At 43.5% G+C, this 13,487-nt stretch overlaps 1 protein-coding gene across 1 annotated transcript in view; it reads right to left on the bottom strand.

Moving 5' to 3' along the window:
- Window positions 1-1,752: 1,752 nt before the first annotated feature.
- MPP4 (MAGUK p55 scaffold protein 4) overlaps window positions 1,753-13,487 on the bottom strand; it is a 31,624-nt gene continuing 19,889 nt past the window's right edge. Inside the window, exons 17-20 of the mRNA XM_044978516.1 lie at window positions 12,071-12,164; window positions 6,908-7,016; window positions 4,002-4,136; window positions 1,753-2,184 (exon numbers count right to left, since the gene is read on the bottom strand). Of these exons, the coding sequence (XP_044834451.1) occupies window positions 1,993-2,184; window positions 4,002-4,136; window positions 6,908-7,016; window positions 12,071-12,164 (530 nt within the window). The 3' untranslated portion in view covers window positions 1,753-1,992. The remainder of the gene's footprint in view (window positions 2,185-4,001; window positions 4,137-6,907; window positions 7,017-12,070; window positions 12,165-13,487) is intronic.

Raw genomic sequence — 13,487 nt, forward strand, 5'->3', positions numbered from 1 at the left:
TGTGGGGAAACACACCTACACATGAACACTGCTTAGTGATTCAGAGAAAGAGAAACTATCACCAGGTTCTTGTCAGTTTGCTGGTAGTAGGGAGAGAAAGGTTTCCAGTCCTGTTCCTTTACACTGTCTTGACATGTACTTTACACACTCACCCAGAGTAGTGATGTATTGGCACATGCTGGTATAAGATACCAATCTCTAAAAGTGCACTCAACTGAAAGTGTATTCCCTGGGTTTAATGTGTATTGTAATTTTTAGCTGGAGCAGTCAGTAGGTGCAAGAATTGTGCAAAGGGAAAACCCAGAATCTTTTCTGTTAGACTTAAACCCACACCCATAAGTAAAGTAAAAGTTAAGGCTATTTCCTGTAATGGTGAATGACTGGTGCAACACCTACAGTAAAAAACTCAGGTGCATAAGGCACTGGACACTGAGCTCCACCCTCTTGCTTTCCCTAGCTTTGGAAATAAAACACTTTTTTGCTAAATGCTTTAACCCTCTAATTGTTCTGTTTTAAATAAATTAAAAATGACTAAGTTTTACCAGTTTATCCAACTGACCTTGCAACACATTTCAGTTATACTGGTTAGGATGAGAGAACAGTGCAGAGTAACCAATTGCAAGTAAGTACTTGATGAGTTTATAGTGTTAAACTTCTTCTATGTAAACTAGGACATCAGAGGATTCAGTTCTAAAAATACCATTATTCTTTAGTATATCACACACACCTGTTCATTATCAGGCATAATAAATACACATTTGCTTCTACTGGACAACAGTGGATTACTAGTGTAAGCCAAGATGCACCAAAGGGAGTCTGGAGTTAGAGTTACCAGCAGCTGTCCTTCCTTTGATGGTGCATCTCATTTCTAAACCCTGGGCCAGAAGCAGGGTGCTGCCATCAATCAATTGTGCACATCATCTCCCATTCTTATTGACTGCTGTGTTTGGGAACCCTTGTAACCAAAGGACTCAGAACCCAACGATGCTCTCTTACACTTAGGCATACGAGTAACTTCACTGATTTGACTTCAGTTAGACTAGTCATGTGAATAAGCATTTGCAATGTCAGGCCCTTAACCTGCTCCTGCTTCTAGACTGATATAAACCTTCTCTTGTAAATTGCTTGGGCTAACCTGCTATGGACTAGATCATCATTATATTTAGCAATGTGTCTTTACAAAGCTGATATCTGTCAGCATTCGATGGCTGTAAAAAAATTAAAATAGTCAGTTTTATTATACAGGTTAACGTGAGTTCTGGAGTCATGTGTGTTGTGAATAGCATTAAATCTGTATTTCTAATTTAAAAACAAACATCAGCTAAGAAACTTGTTTGAGACAGAAGCAAGCAGCAGAATAATACACCTCTACCCCGATATAACGCGACACAAATTCAGATATAACGCGGTAAAGCAGTGCTCCGAGGTGGCGGGGCTGCACACTCCAGTGGATCAAAGCAAGTTCGATATAATGCGGTTTCACCTATAATGCGGTAAGATTTTTGGGCTCCCAGGGACAATGTTATATCGAGGTAGAGGTGTACATTTATAAAGCACTCCCCTCTGCTGTATCAAGTCAATCGACTAAGCGTATTCCAGCTTTGTTACATCTTGATATAATTCCCCATAGCTTTTTTTGGGGAATACACAAGCATCATAAAAATCAAGAAGCCTCTAACAAAAAGGAGGTATGGGAAGCACTTTTTCTTTAACCCAGGTATGAATAGACCACACAAGTACATGCAAGAAAACAGATCTTTTATTTTTGTAATTCTGAGAGACTACAGCACTTTTTAGGTACAAAACTGATATTAAGCATCACATGTTGCAGTAAGAACTACAAAGAAGACAGTATGATTATCTTATTTAGCTTTTTTCCTAATCCCCCTGCGAAATCTCTCCACACAAAGATATATTTTTACAATCTTGACAGGATTATTCTTGAGGTAAAACAAAAGATATAATCGTTGTGAAGCTTCCTGCTTCTCAGAATTATGGCTGAGTGTCTGAACATATCCATGTAGCAGGGACCCACTGGGGCTCATCCTGTGCCTGATGGACTGCAGACAGCAGCTGCACACAGGCCTCTTGTAAATTGTCATTTACAATCACTTGATCAAAGAACTGACCAAACTGAACTTCCATTTTCTTAGCACAATCCTCCATCTCCTGCAGGTCTTCCTCCTGTAAGAGACAGTACAGCCCTATAAAACATTATAGTTTCATGTGGGGCACTTTTGGATGGGAATAGGTTTATCCAAGTTTTCACTTTCAACCCTTCCAAAGAGGAACTGGAGGTTACTAGAAGACAGAACTGGGAGCCAGGAGATTGGATTTCTCTTCCCAGCTCTGCCATTCACTCAGTATGTATCTTGCCCAAGGTCACTGAGCCTGTCTGTGCTTAAATTTCCAATTTACAAAATAAGGATACTACTACTCCCTTACCTCAGAGAGAGATTATGAGGGTTAATTCACTGATGTTCGTAAAACACTGAGATCCTGAGATAAAAGGTGGCATAGAAATACAAAGTCATATTATATATAAAGACCTTCTATTCTGCCATGGTTCCCCCTGAAAGTGGTGCAGGCATTCCTTCAGAAAACTCAGTTACTGTATGTCAATGCCAAACCATTTGCATGCTTGTCCCATTATAAACCTCATGCTTCTTGGAATAAGCTCCCCTGTATTAAAATATGATCACTTGATATTCATTTGAGAATAAGAGAGAGTTCTTGCATGTAATTTTCAGTGGGACTCAATCCTGCAAACCAGCTGCAAGCAGCAGGTCTGACTGAAGTCATTGCAAGTTCCACGGGACTTCCAGGATCAGTTATTTTGTATGACTTTTCAGGGTAGAGACCATTTGGAAAACCACACCCTGGGCCAGATCCTCAGCTAGTGTAAATTGGTATAGTTCTAGTGACTTCAATGGAGCTGTGACAATTTACATCAGCTGAGGATTGTCCCTGTCTGTAAATGTTAACACAAGTGGAAATTATTCTGACTTATAACCTATAACAACTCTAAGATACGCATGCCATGACAACAATAATCAATTCTAAACCTTTGGCGCACGACTGATTGCTTGCATGGTTCACAAGAAGTCTTCCTTTATCCCCATGTGCTGCATTGCGCAGTTGCCTAGATGCTGTGAGGGTGCTGTTATTTGCCTCTGAAGTATCACTGTACTGGCTAATGCTACAGGCAGAATCCAGATGTGATAGACCAGATGTCTCATCAGTTTTGCCACACCTTTCCTACTAATCTGTATTTCAGTTTGTCAGCAATATTTCCTCACATTCCATGTTTTTAGCTATGTAATTATGATCACCCCCCCCAGACAAAATGAAGGACAAGAGAGTCTAGGAAGTCATCAGAAAACTAAACTTTTAAAACATACAGTGCTAGATAATGAAGGTCAAACTGAAGATTAAAAGTTATAGAAACAAGTGTGACATTCTATTTTTTAATCTTGTTTAATTTTTGCCACGTGTCTAGACAAAGTAAGGCATCTATAATTTTACTGTAATATAGGTAGGAATGCATCACATGCAGACCACCACCACTGTGCTTTTGTTTGAAGTATCAATAGCTGATGTCTATAGGAAAAGGGACTATGACAGCACTGAAGGAAAAGGGTTCCACATATTTCAATTTAAGCATGGAAGTGCCTACCCAGAGATCTAGGCACCTTGGCTATATACTACAAAAACAAACCAAATAATGCAAATATAAATACAGAAAGCAGACTTCCACCAAAGAAACCCACTCTAGCCACATATCCCAACCCCCAGCCCTCTGTACTCTACTTCCACTCCAAAACACCAGGAAAAGAGAGAGAGAGAGAGAGGCGCTTCACAACATGTGCTGAATGTCCTCAGATCTGATTTATTTCAGACCAAAGACACAAAGGTCCTTTAAAACATTAATACAATATAGGAATGTGGCAGGTTCTGACTGAACAATCACTGTTGCACCTCCTTCATTCTCTAAAATTCACCTTGAATTTCATGTTCACATAATAGTCTGTAATGATCCTGGCGTTTTTCCGAGACTGTCTCATGCAGCTCATGCTGGGTGGCTTGATGAATATAATATAGGGTTTTAGTTCGTGGGTCCGAGCCATTTGTATACCCTGCAAGTCAAGGTCAGATAGTGGTTAAATTAAAACGTACAAGTCGTATCCATCCCACATTTTATTTCTATTAAAAACAAATTGTTGTGTACCATTTCCAGATCATGCAGTATTCAAAAACATCTGTTATTTAATAAACTGCATTAATAATCCTCAACCCAGACACTGGTCAGCGACTGCACCACACTAATTAATTCCGTTCAGTAACCTTCTTAGATGGGAAATTATTTTAACTACAATGAATATAAAAATCCTAACATGGCCATTAAAAGATTACATCGGCTACCTTTCATGGGAGTTTTAAATCTTCAATTGTAATTCTCTTTTAGAGGCTCAAAACTGTTTTGGTTTTGGGTCTGCCTTTGGAAAAGATTGGTTCTCCTGCTCTATGTTTTGCAAGGCACCGTCTGCCTTTTGTTTAGTTCTCTCCATGCATTGATGCAATCGTTGAGGTCAACAGATCACTGTGAGTAAGTAATGTTTATAACCTGTTGTGAAAAGCAGGGGGAGTTAAACTAATGAGTACAAAGTAAATAGCAGCAGCATGTTCTGCCACAGTGGCAAAATCAAATTTCCTTTTTTCATTGAGAACTGAATTCAGGCGAAGAAATGGACAAGAAGAAAAACTTGAAAAGCAGCAAGAGCACAGGGAACTTCATGGTAGGTTGTTTTGTTCTAGTTTTGAGAACCTGAGGCTCTCCTTCACACCTGAGGCTGTGAAACTTATCTCATTTCTTCAACCAGCACAAGCCACTACACCAAGACAAAGCTTGGACAACTCTAGGTCCAGGTATCTAAAGGAAGTTTCCCTCTGGAATTTATTGGGTCATGGAGCCTGTCTTCCAGTTCTGTCTTTAAATGATATTTTGTTAGGTTCCCAGAGACACCCAGGTATGGAAATTCTTCTAATTTTATAAGGCTAATACCAGCAAATAAGGGAGTAATTTAGAAAAATCTTAGAAGGACTTCAAGCCTTCAGCACCTTCTGACAACTACTAACTCAGACCTTTATTAGCCTTATCCCTCCCTACCAGCAAGCCCAGGGCCAGAGATTGGAAAGAAGTCAGCCTATGTGAACTAGCAGCATGCTGACTTTTTCATTTGGCTGAGTGGTCTAGAAATGGATCAAGAATAGTAAAGGTAGCTGAGAGAAATCTTGTTCTTTTCTGGCCTTAGAAGAAATATTTTTGCAGTGCCCAGAAGAGGCACGTATGTGGAAATTATCTTAATGTTTGAGGCACTGATTGTGACCATCAGTTAAGTATAGTAGCTCCATCTAAGGAACGTTTTTAGACCTTTAAGGTGATACAACCTAAACTTCTCTAACCAACCACCTCGCTGAGGAGATATAGTGACCATTCCTCCTCATAAAAATAAATCAAGTCACACAAGCAACTTCTGAAAAATTCTTTTATCATCTTCACTCTGGTTCTCACTGATTAGTGAGAAGGAAGGAAGAAAAAGGGGTTCTCCCTCTAACCATTTAGAGAGATTTGGGGAAGGTGTTTCATCAGTGACATTGCAGTGCCTCATACACATGGTACTACTTTTACGTCTAAAGACAACAATGTAAATTTAAGGTGGGGACACTTTAGCCTCTCAGGTGAATCATTCTTAAATGTTCCTGTCTCTCCTACTGGATTAAGTTTCCAAGCTATGAACGAACAAGCAGTTTTCAGTTGCTAGTAGCATTCGTTCAGGATGTATTGTCTCATTGTACAAAACAGTATAAGGCAAGATGGGTCAGTGTCCATTATTCCTGGAAAATTTTCAGTTGGAAGTATGTGACACAGTAACCAGACTAGACTTCTAAACCATGGTGATAAGCACATCAGAAATGATAGCATGTGTGCATGTATATGCTCCATCTCACTTTGTTGTTCACAATGTACACAATCTTATTAATGAATCCTTATCCAATTTTATAGTAAGTTTGCTAATTGAACCTTCTCTCCAAGCAGCAACCATATTGTGTGTAGTGAGCATGCTGCAAAAACCTGCCTCCTGGTGATTTTCAACCTGTATCTAGTAATTACACTAATGAGTCCCACTAATATACAGGCATCTTGTTACTGCATAGAAGCTTCACTAATAAACCCCCGAACTAGTGTCAGTAAACTAATGAACTCCAGCTTAGACCACTAAACCTTCACACCCTGCAGATACTTATGGGGATCATGAAACAGACAAATAGCCCTGTGCAAGCCTTCCCTTCCTCTACAGCAGATGTTTTAAAACTGTGATCCACAGACCATTGGTGGACTATGGAAAACTTGTTGGTGGCTCTTGGAAAGTTGGCTGGTCACATGTGCTAGCTGCTCTTCTTTATTCCCACCTGTTAAATTGCTTCAAAGAAACCAAGAATATACTAAATACTTCCCTAGCGTTACTTGTTCATTTAAGCAATTGCTGTTGATACTGCAGGGATGGTATGCGATTGCAAAGAGAAGAGGCGATGTCCGGTACAATCATATGACAGATGACAGTCTCTTCCATGAAGTTTAAGGGCTAGTCTACACTGGCAACGCTAAAGCACTGCCATCGTGCCTTGGGTGGTCACGGCGCAGCGCTGGGAGAGCGCTTAAAAAAAAAAAACCCACCTCCACGAGGGGCGTAGCTACCAGTGCTGGGAGACACTGTCTACACTGGCCCTTTACAGTGCTGAAACTTGTTGTGCTCAGGAGGTGTTTTTTTCACCCCTGAGCAAGAAAGTTGCAGTGCTGTAAATTGTCAGTGTAGACAAGCCCTTAGTCTTAGATCCCCCTATTTACCTGTGGTTCCAAATCCACTATACAGATCTTCCCTTCATCAAGAACTGTTCGCACAGCATCAACACTGGTGCCATATAGGTGTCCCTTGTATTCCCCATGTTCCAGCATTCTGCAAGGGTGAGAAGGGAGAATGAGAAGAGAAATGAAGCAGACCCTAAATGACAGCCTCTGAAATTTTGCATTTAGCAATGAAATCTGCAGATTAAATCAAGAGGCCAAAGAGCTAAAGAAGGATTAATCCTCTGTAAAAACAATGATATTAAGATATAGTAACCTTTATAGAGGATAAAAATCTAGATTAAACAGGACTGTCAGATCCAAATCTCCAGTCTCTGAAGAGACTCCAAAATTATGCAGCTCTACCCACTTCCCCTCCAGATATACATGAGAAGGTTCAGGTTATGGTTTTGATTGGTGTCAAGACAGCTATATGGAAAATCTACACTGGTATTTACTGCAGTGATAACAAAAACAAATACTTTGCTGTTATGTAGGGCCAACCGTTGGGATTTCAAAAAGACAGTTACCTTTTTCATAACTAGTGTTCGAGATATGTTGTTCATGTCCATTCATCTTAGGTGTGCGCACTCGCCACATGTACCGGTGCCGGAAGTTTTTCCCTCAGCAGTATCCATAGGGGACTGGCTCCAGTGCCCCCTGGAGTGGCGCACACATGCTCAGTTCCTTCTTGCCGGAAACACTGACAGTGGGGAAGGAGGCCAGGTTGTAGAATAGACATGAGCAACACATCTTGAAGAACACCTGTTACAGAAAAGGTAACTGTCTTTTATTCGTTGAGTGCTTGCTCATGTCCATGCAACTTAGGTGACTCCCAAGCAGTACCCCTCAGATGTGGGTAGGAGTTCACGGATGTGTAGATTGCAACACCACTCTGCCAAACCCAGCTTTGTCCCTGGCCTACTGAGTGATGGTGTAGAGGGCTGTGAACGTGTGCACTGAGGACCACACTGCAGCTCGACAGATGTCCTGGATCGGGAAGTGTTCCAGGAAGGCCACCAAAGATGCCTGCGCTCTGGTTGAGTGGGCTCCGACGATTGGCAGCGGAGGGACTTCCGCCAATTCATAGCAGTTCCGAATGCACGAGGTGATCCAGTTAGAAATCCTTTCCGTGGACACCAGGAGGCCCTTCATCTTATCAGCTGTAGAGATTAAAAGCTGAGTCGATTTAGGGAAAGGCTTTGTCCGATCTAGGTAGAAAGCCAGGGCCCTTCTTACGACCACAGCATGAAGGCACCTCTCTTCACTAGTCTCATGGGGCTGTGGGCAAAAGACAAGAAGGAAGATGTCCTGAATCGTGGAAAGTAGATGCCACCTTGGGAAGGAACGCCAGGTGGGGCCAGATCTGGACCTTGTCCTTATCGAAGACTGTGTACCGCAGATCTGAGGTCAGGGCTCGCAGCTCAGAGACTCGCCTCGCTGACATCACCACCACCAGGAAAGCTACCTTCCATGATAGGTGAGACAGGGAGCACGAGGCCAAAGGCTCAAAGGGCAGGCCCATGAGCCTGGACAGAACCAAGTTGAGATCCCACTGAGAGACCAGGGACCGAACTTGAGGAAAGTCTCTCAAGACCTCTGAGGAACTTGACCATCATGTCATGGGAGAAAACCATCTGCCCCTGGATGGACGAAAGGTGGAAATGGCCATCAGATGCACCCTGATAGAGAAGTGCGTCAGGCCCTGGTTCCTCAAATGAAGTCTAAGATCAATTGCACTGAAGAATGTGAAGGGGAGATGCCCCATTCGTCCTCCCAGTGGGAGAACCTCGTTCACTTTGCCAGGTAAGTCTGTCTAATCAAGGGCTTTCTACTCTCGAGGAGGACCTTCTAGACCTCTTCCGAACAGGTCTGTTCTTCAGGGTTCAGCCATGCAACATCACATTGTGAGGTGGAGGGACATGAGGTTGGGGTGCAAGAGAGTCGTCCATGATCCTGTAACAGCAGGTCCAGTCGGTTCGGCAGAGTTCACGGAGGAATCGCCGATGGGTTCGATAGCATCCCAAACCAGGTGCTGGCAAGGCCACGCCAGGGCGATCATGATAATCTGAGCCTTGTCTCTCCTGATTTTCACTAGGACTTTGTTGATGAGCTGAATCAGAAGGAATGCATACAACAGGCAGGAGGAAGGTGTCGGAGAGGGAGCCCTTGCCCAGACCCTGTCTGGAGTAAAACCTGTGGCATCTCCTGTTCTGCCTGGTGGCGAACAAATCCACTTGGGGAGTTCTCCACCTCTGGAAGATCATGCCGGCTACCTCTGGGTGGAGCACCCACTCGTGGTGAGAGGAGAAGTCCCTGCTTAAGTGATCTGCTAGCGTGTTCTTAGCACCCAGAAGGTGACATGGTTTTACGTGGATTCTATGCAAAAGTCCCAAAGACAAAGTGCCTCTTGGCAGAGAGCTCCCCCTTGTCTGTTAATGTGTTGTCCATCAGGACTCTGACCATGCTCTGCACACTGCCCTGATCTCTGACATTTAAGTGTAGCATCGTTTTCTTTGGGGACCACATACCTTGGGTCTGGAGGGTGCCGAGGTGTGCCCCAGCCAAGGTCCAAGGCATCCGAAACCAACTCAACTGAGTGAGGCGTGCTGACGAAGAGAACTCCTTCCAGGACTTTCTTGGGGTCAGTCCACCATCACAGCGAGGTAAGTACAGTCATGTGGATGTGACCCCTCCATCAATGGCTGGTGACAGTCTACTCCCAGTCCAGGGACCACCTGGAAAAGATTGTTACCATCCCCATGACTGTACTTACCTCACTGCGATGGTGGACCGACCCCGAGAAAGTCCTGGAAAGAGTTCTCTTCATCAGCACTCTTCACTCAGTCAAGTTGGTTTTGGACGCCTCGGACCTTGGTTTAAGTGAGGGTGGCTCTCCTGGCCTTGAGGCTGCTGCAGCTTAAACTGCTTGTGGGCAGGGCCAGGACCATACAGGCCCAGTTTTTAAGAGTTGTGTGGGAGTCGTTTAGGCCATGAACCTTATTGTCCATCTGTTCCGCAAACAGGGCTTGCATCGACTGCTGAGCCTCCGTGGACAAGCCAAAGAGGAGCAGCCAGGATGCCCGGCACATAGCAATTGCCGAGGCCATGGTTTGGGCAGTGGTGTCCTCTGCATCTGACACCGCCTGGAGCGTTGCCCTGGCCACAGTTTTGTCCTCATCCATAATAGCCCAGAACTCCTTCCTAGAAGCCTCAGGAAGAGAGCCCTTGAACTTTGCTATGGCTTGCCACACAAAATCATAGCATCCCAGGAGGGCTTGATGGTTGGCCACCCTCAACTGGAGGGTGGAGGATGAATAAACCTTACAGCCAAATGAGTCTAGTCTCTTAGAGTCTTTGTTCTTAGGGGTAGCCCCGGGTTGACCTTGTCGCTTCCTGTGCAAGGCAAAGTCCTGTCCGGGACCTACGAAGTCTCTAACTATAGCTAAGGGATTTATAAACACTAACACACAACTACATACACTAATACAAGAGATAAATAGTTTGTACGAATGAGCAGCAACAGCACTAGCTGAAGCAGCAACAGTTCCAGCACCGTGACTGGCGGCAAGAAGGAACTGAGGGTGGGGGGAACCGGTGGCACCCTATATACCATGGCATGTTCGCACCGCTCTGGGGGACGCTGGAGCTGGTCCCCTATGGATACTGCCGAAGGAAAAACTTCCGGCACTGGTGCATGTGGCAAGCACACACACCTAAATTGAATAGACATGAGCAAGCACTCGAAGAAAAAGGGTACATCTACACAGCGCAAATAAATAAATAAATAAGTACCACACCCAAACCCCAGAGAGTCTCAGAGGCTGGGTTTACAGACTTAGGCTCTTGGAGCTTGCACTATGAAGCTTAAAAAACAAAACAAACAAACAAAAAAGAAATAGCCATATTACAGACCTTCTGGCTTTGGCCTGAGCTCAGGCTATGAAGCCCAGGGAAGAGGGTGGGTTTCAGAGCCCAAGCTGAACGTCTACATCGCTATTTTTAGCACCATGGCGCAAGCCCAAGTCTCTAGACCCAGGCTCAGACTTGCTGCTGCAGGATTTTTTTTGCTGTGTAGATGTACCCGAAGTGCTTTACATGCTTTAATGAATTATGCTTCCTAACAGCCCTTTGAATTAGGTAAATATCCTCATTTTACTAATGGGGAAACCGCAGGGTACAACTTAGAGGGCACTTTTGAAAATTTGGTCCTTGAAGGCACCAGAACCTTGAAGGCCCACTGCGAAGCCCACGCCCAGTAAAAATGTGGATGTGGGATCAGGGCCTGAATTTGGGTGCTCGGTTTTAGCCGTATTTTAGAAATGTATAGTCTGATTTTCAGAAGTGTTGAGAACCCATAACTCCAACTGAAGTCAACAGGAGTTGCAGGTGCTCAGCCCTTCTAAGAATCAGGTCTAAGGTTGCTAAAATTAGGCAGTCAAAAACCAACACACTCCAAAGGAGAGGCTACTTTGAAAATCTGGGCCTAAGGGTATTTGTGTGTAGACAGCAATTAGATACCCACGTCTGGGCAGTGCCAGCTGACTCAGGCTCATGGGGCTGTTTAATTGTAGGCATTCAGGCTTGGGCTACAGACCTAGCTCTGGGACTCTCCAACTTCAGAGTCTTAGAGCCTGGGCTCCAGCCAAAGCCTAAACATCTACACTGCAAGTAAACAGCCCCTTAGCCTGAGCCCAGTAAGCCTGAGTCAGCTGGCATGGGCCAGCTGTGGATTTTTAAGTGCAGTGTACACATATCCTATGGCTCGCACCAGAAGTCTGTGGCAGTATTATGTTCTATAATATAAATCTATATTCTTTGTTACTTTGTTCCTACAGAGACCAGGGAAGAGAAGCAGCACTGCCCCGAGTCCCGTCTTCAGCCGGGGATGGTTGAGAAGGAACTGAGGGTGGTGCGGGACGCAGGCACTCAGGAAGATTCCAACTAAATGGGAGCGCCTGCATCCCGACCAGGCACTGCTACCGAAAAACTCAGATCAACGGCGCCAGGACGCACCGACATCTAGAATGGAGCACCCACAGGGACAGCACTCGAAGAAGAACCCTGGTCTTCTGACTATCAGCATTTGGGCTAAACCACAAGACTACCCCTGCCTTGGAGCAAGTTAAACTTTAGAGAAGAAAGCAATAGGAATCCCAAAATTACCTGTGACTATATACCATGTTTTCAAATGTTTCCTTTGATACATAGTGATACTCACGACCATTCTCTTCATAGCTCTTCTGAGCACGAGTGGTGTCTTAAGAAAGAAAAATTAAAATTTTTTAAAGTTCTTGTAAACATTTTCTTTCTTCAGTAAATCAAATTGAGAACAAAGTTCCTAGTGAAAAGCCAGGACTCCCAAACTCCATATATGGAGATGTGAATATATAAATTTTAAAAACTCTGTTCATTTTCACAAGTAATCAAAAGGAAATAAAACTAATGGTTTCTACTTTCTAGCTCACAGAGGTCAGCAAATCTTCCAAAATTGAATCTACCCCTTGGGGTCCATTTTGAGCACAATGGGCATTGTTCCTGAAAGGACAGTAAACCATTAGACTTACACCTTGTCTACACTACACAGTTTTGTCAACAAAAGTCAGCTTTCGTTGATGAAACAGTGGAGTTGTACACACTACAATGCTCCTCCCGCTGATTTAACTTTCCTGCTACACCGAAAAAATAAAACCACCTCGACAAGTGGCAGTGCATGAAGACTTCTGTAGTATTTTAAAAAATTGCCTGCACAACTCCACTTTATATTATGTTAATTTATTTGAGAAGGCTAAGAAATGTAAGTCTGAGGAACTGGAGCAATTTATCAATTTTAAAACTGTATTAAGACACATTTAGAGCCTTGCACTCCTGGTGTTTTATCTTCACAAAACCTTGTATCGAATGAGCAGAGATGCCAAACTTCTCTCCATTCAAGTCAGAGATGAGAAGTTGTAAGAATCTGCTTTAGATTTGGTATGCTAGGAGGGAAATCTACAAGGCTTGCTAGTTTCCTGTCTATCTGGGTATTTATATGGCCCTCATTTCCATAATATCTGGACACCTTATAAACAAACATTCAATGAATTTATCTTCACTACTCCCCTAGGAAGGCCCCTCAGTCCCATTTTACAAATGAGGTATAATGAGATTAAGTGACTTGTCCAAAGTCATGCAGGTAATCATAGAATATCAGGGTTGGAAGGGACCTCAGGAGGTCATCTAGTCCAACCCCCTGCTCAAAGCAGGACCAATTCCCAACTAAATCATCCCAGCCAGGGCTTTGTCAAGCCTGACCTTAAAAACCTATAAGAAAGGAGATTTCACCACCTCCCTAGGTAACCCATTCCAGTGCTTCACCACCCTCCTAGTGAAAAAGTTTTTCCTAATATCCAACCTAAACCTCCCCCTAATCCATTGGCATAACAAGAATCAAACCCAGGCATACTCAGAATCAAATCAAAGTAACAGTGTTTTAACCCCAAGACCATCCTTCCTTTTCCCCTGCCAGCTAGAAAACCTGACAAAAGACAATATTTTAAATAAAGCCCAGTAAAAGAAAGTAGCTTTTCCTTCTTTCCTGTAG

Source organism: Mauremys mutica, chromosome 10 (assembly GCF_020497125.1).
Source record: "Mauremys mutica isolate MM-2020 ecotype Southern chromosome 10, ASM2049712v1, whole genome shotgun sequence".
In the NCBI taxonomy this organism is placed as follows: Eukaryota; Metazoa; Chordata; order Testudines; family Geoemydidae; genus Mauremys; species Mauremys mutica.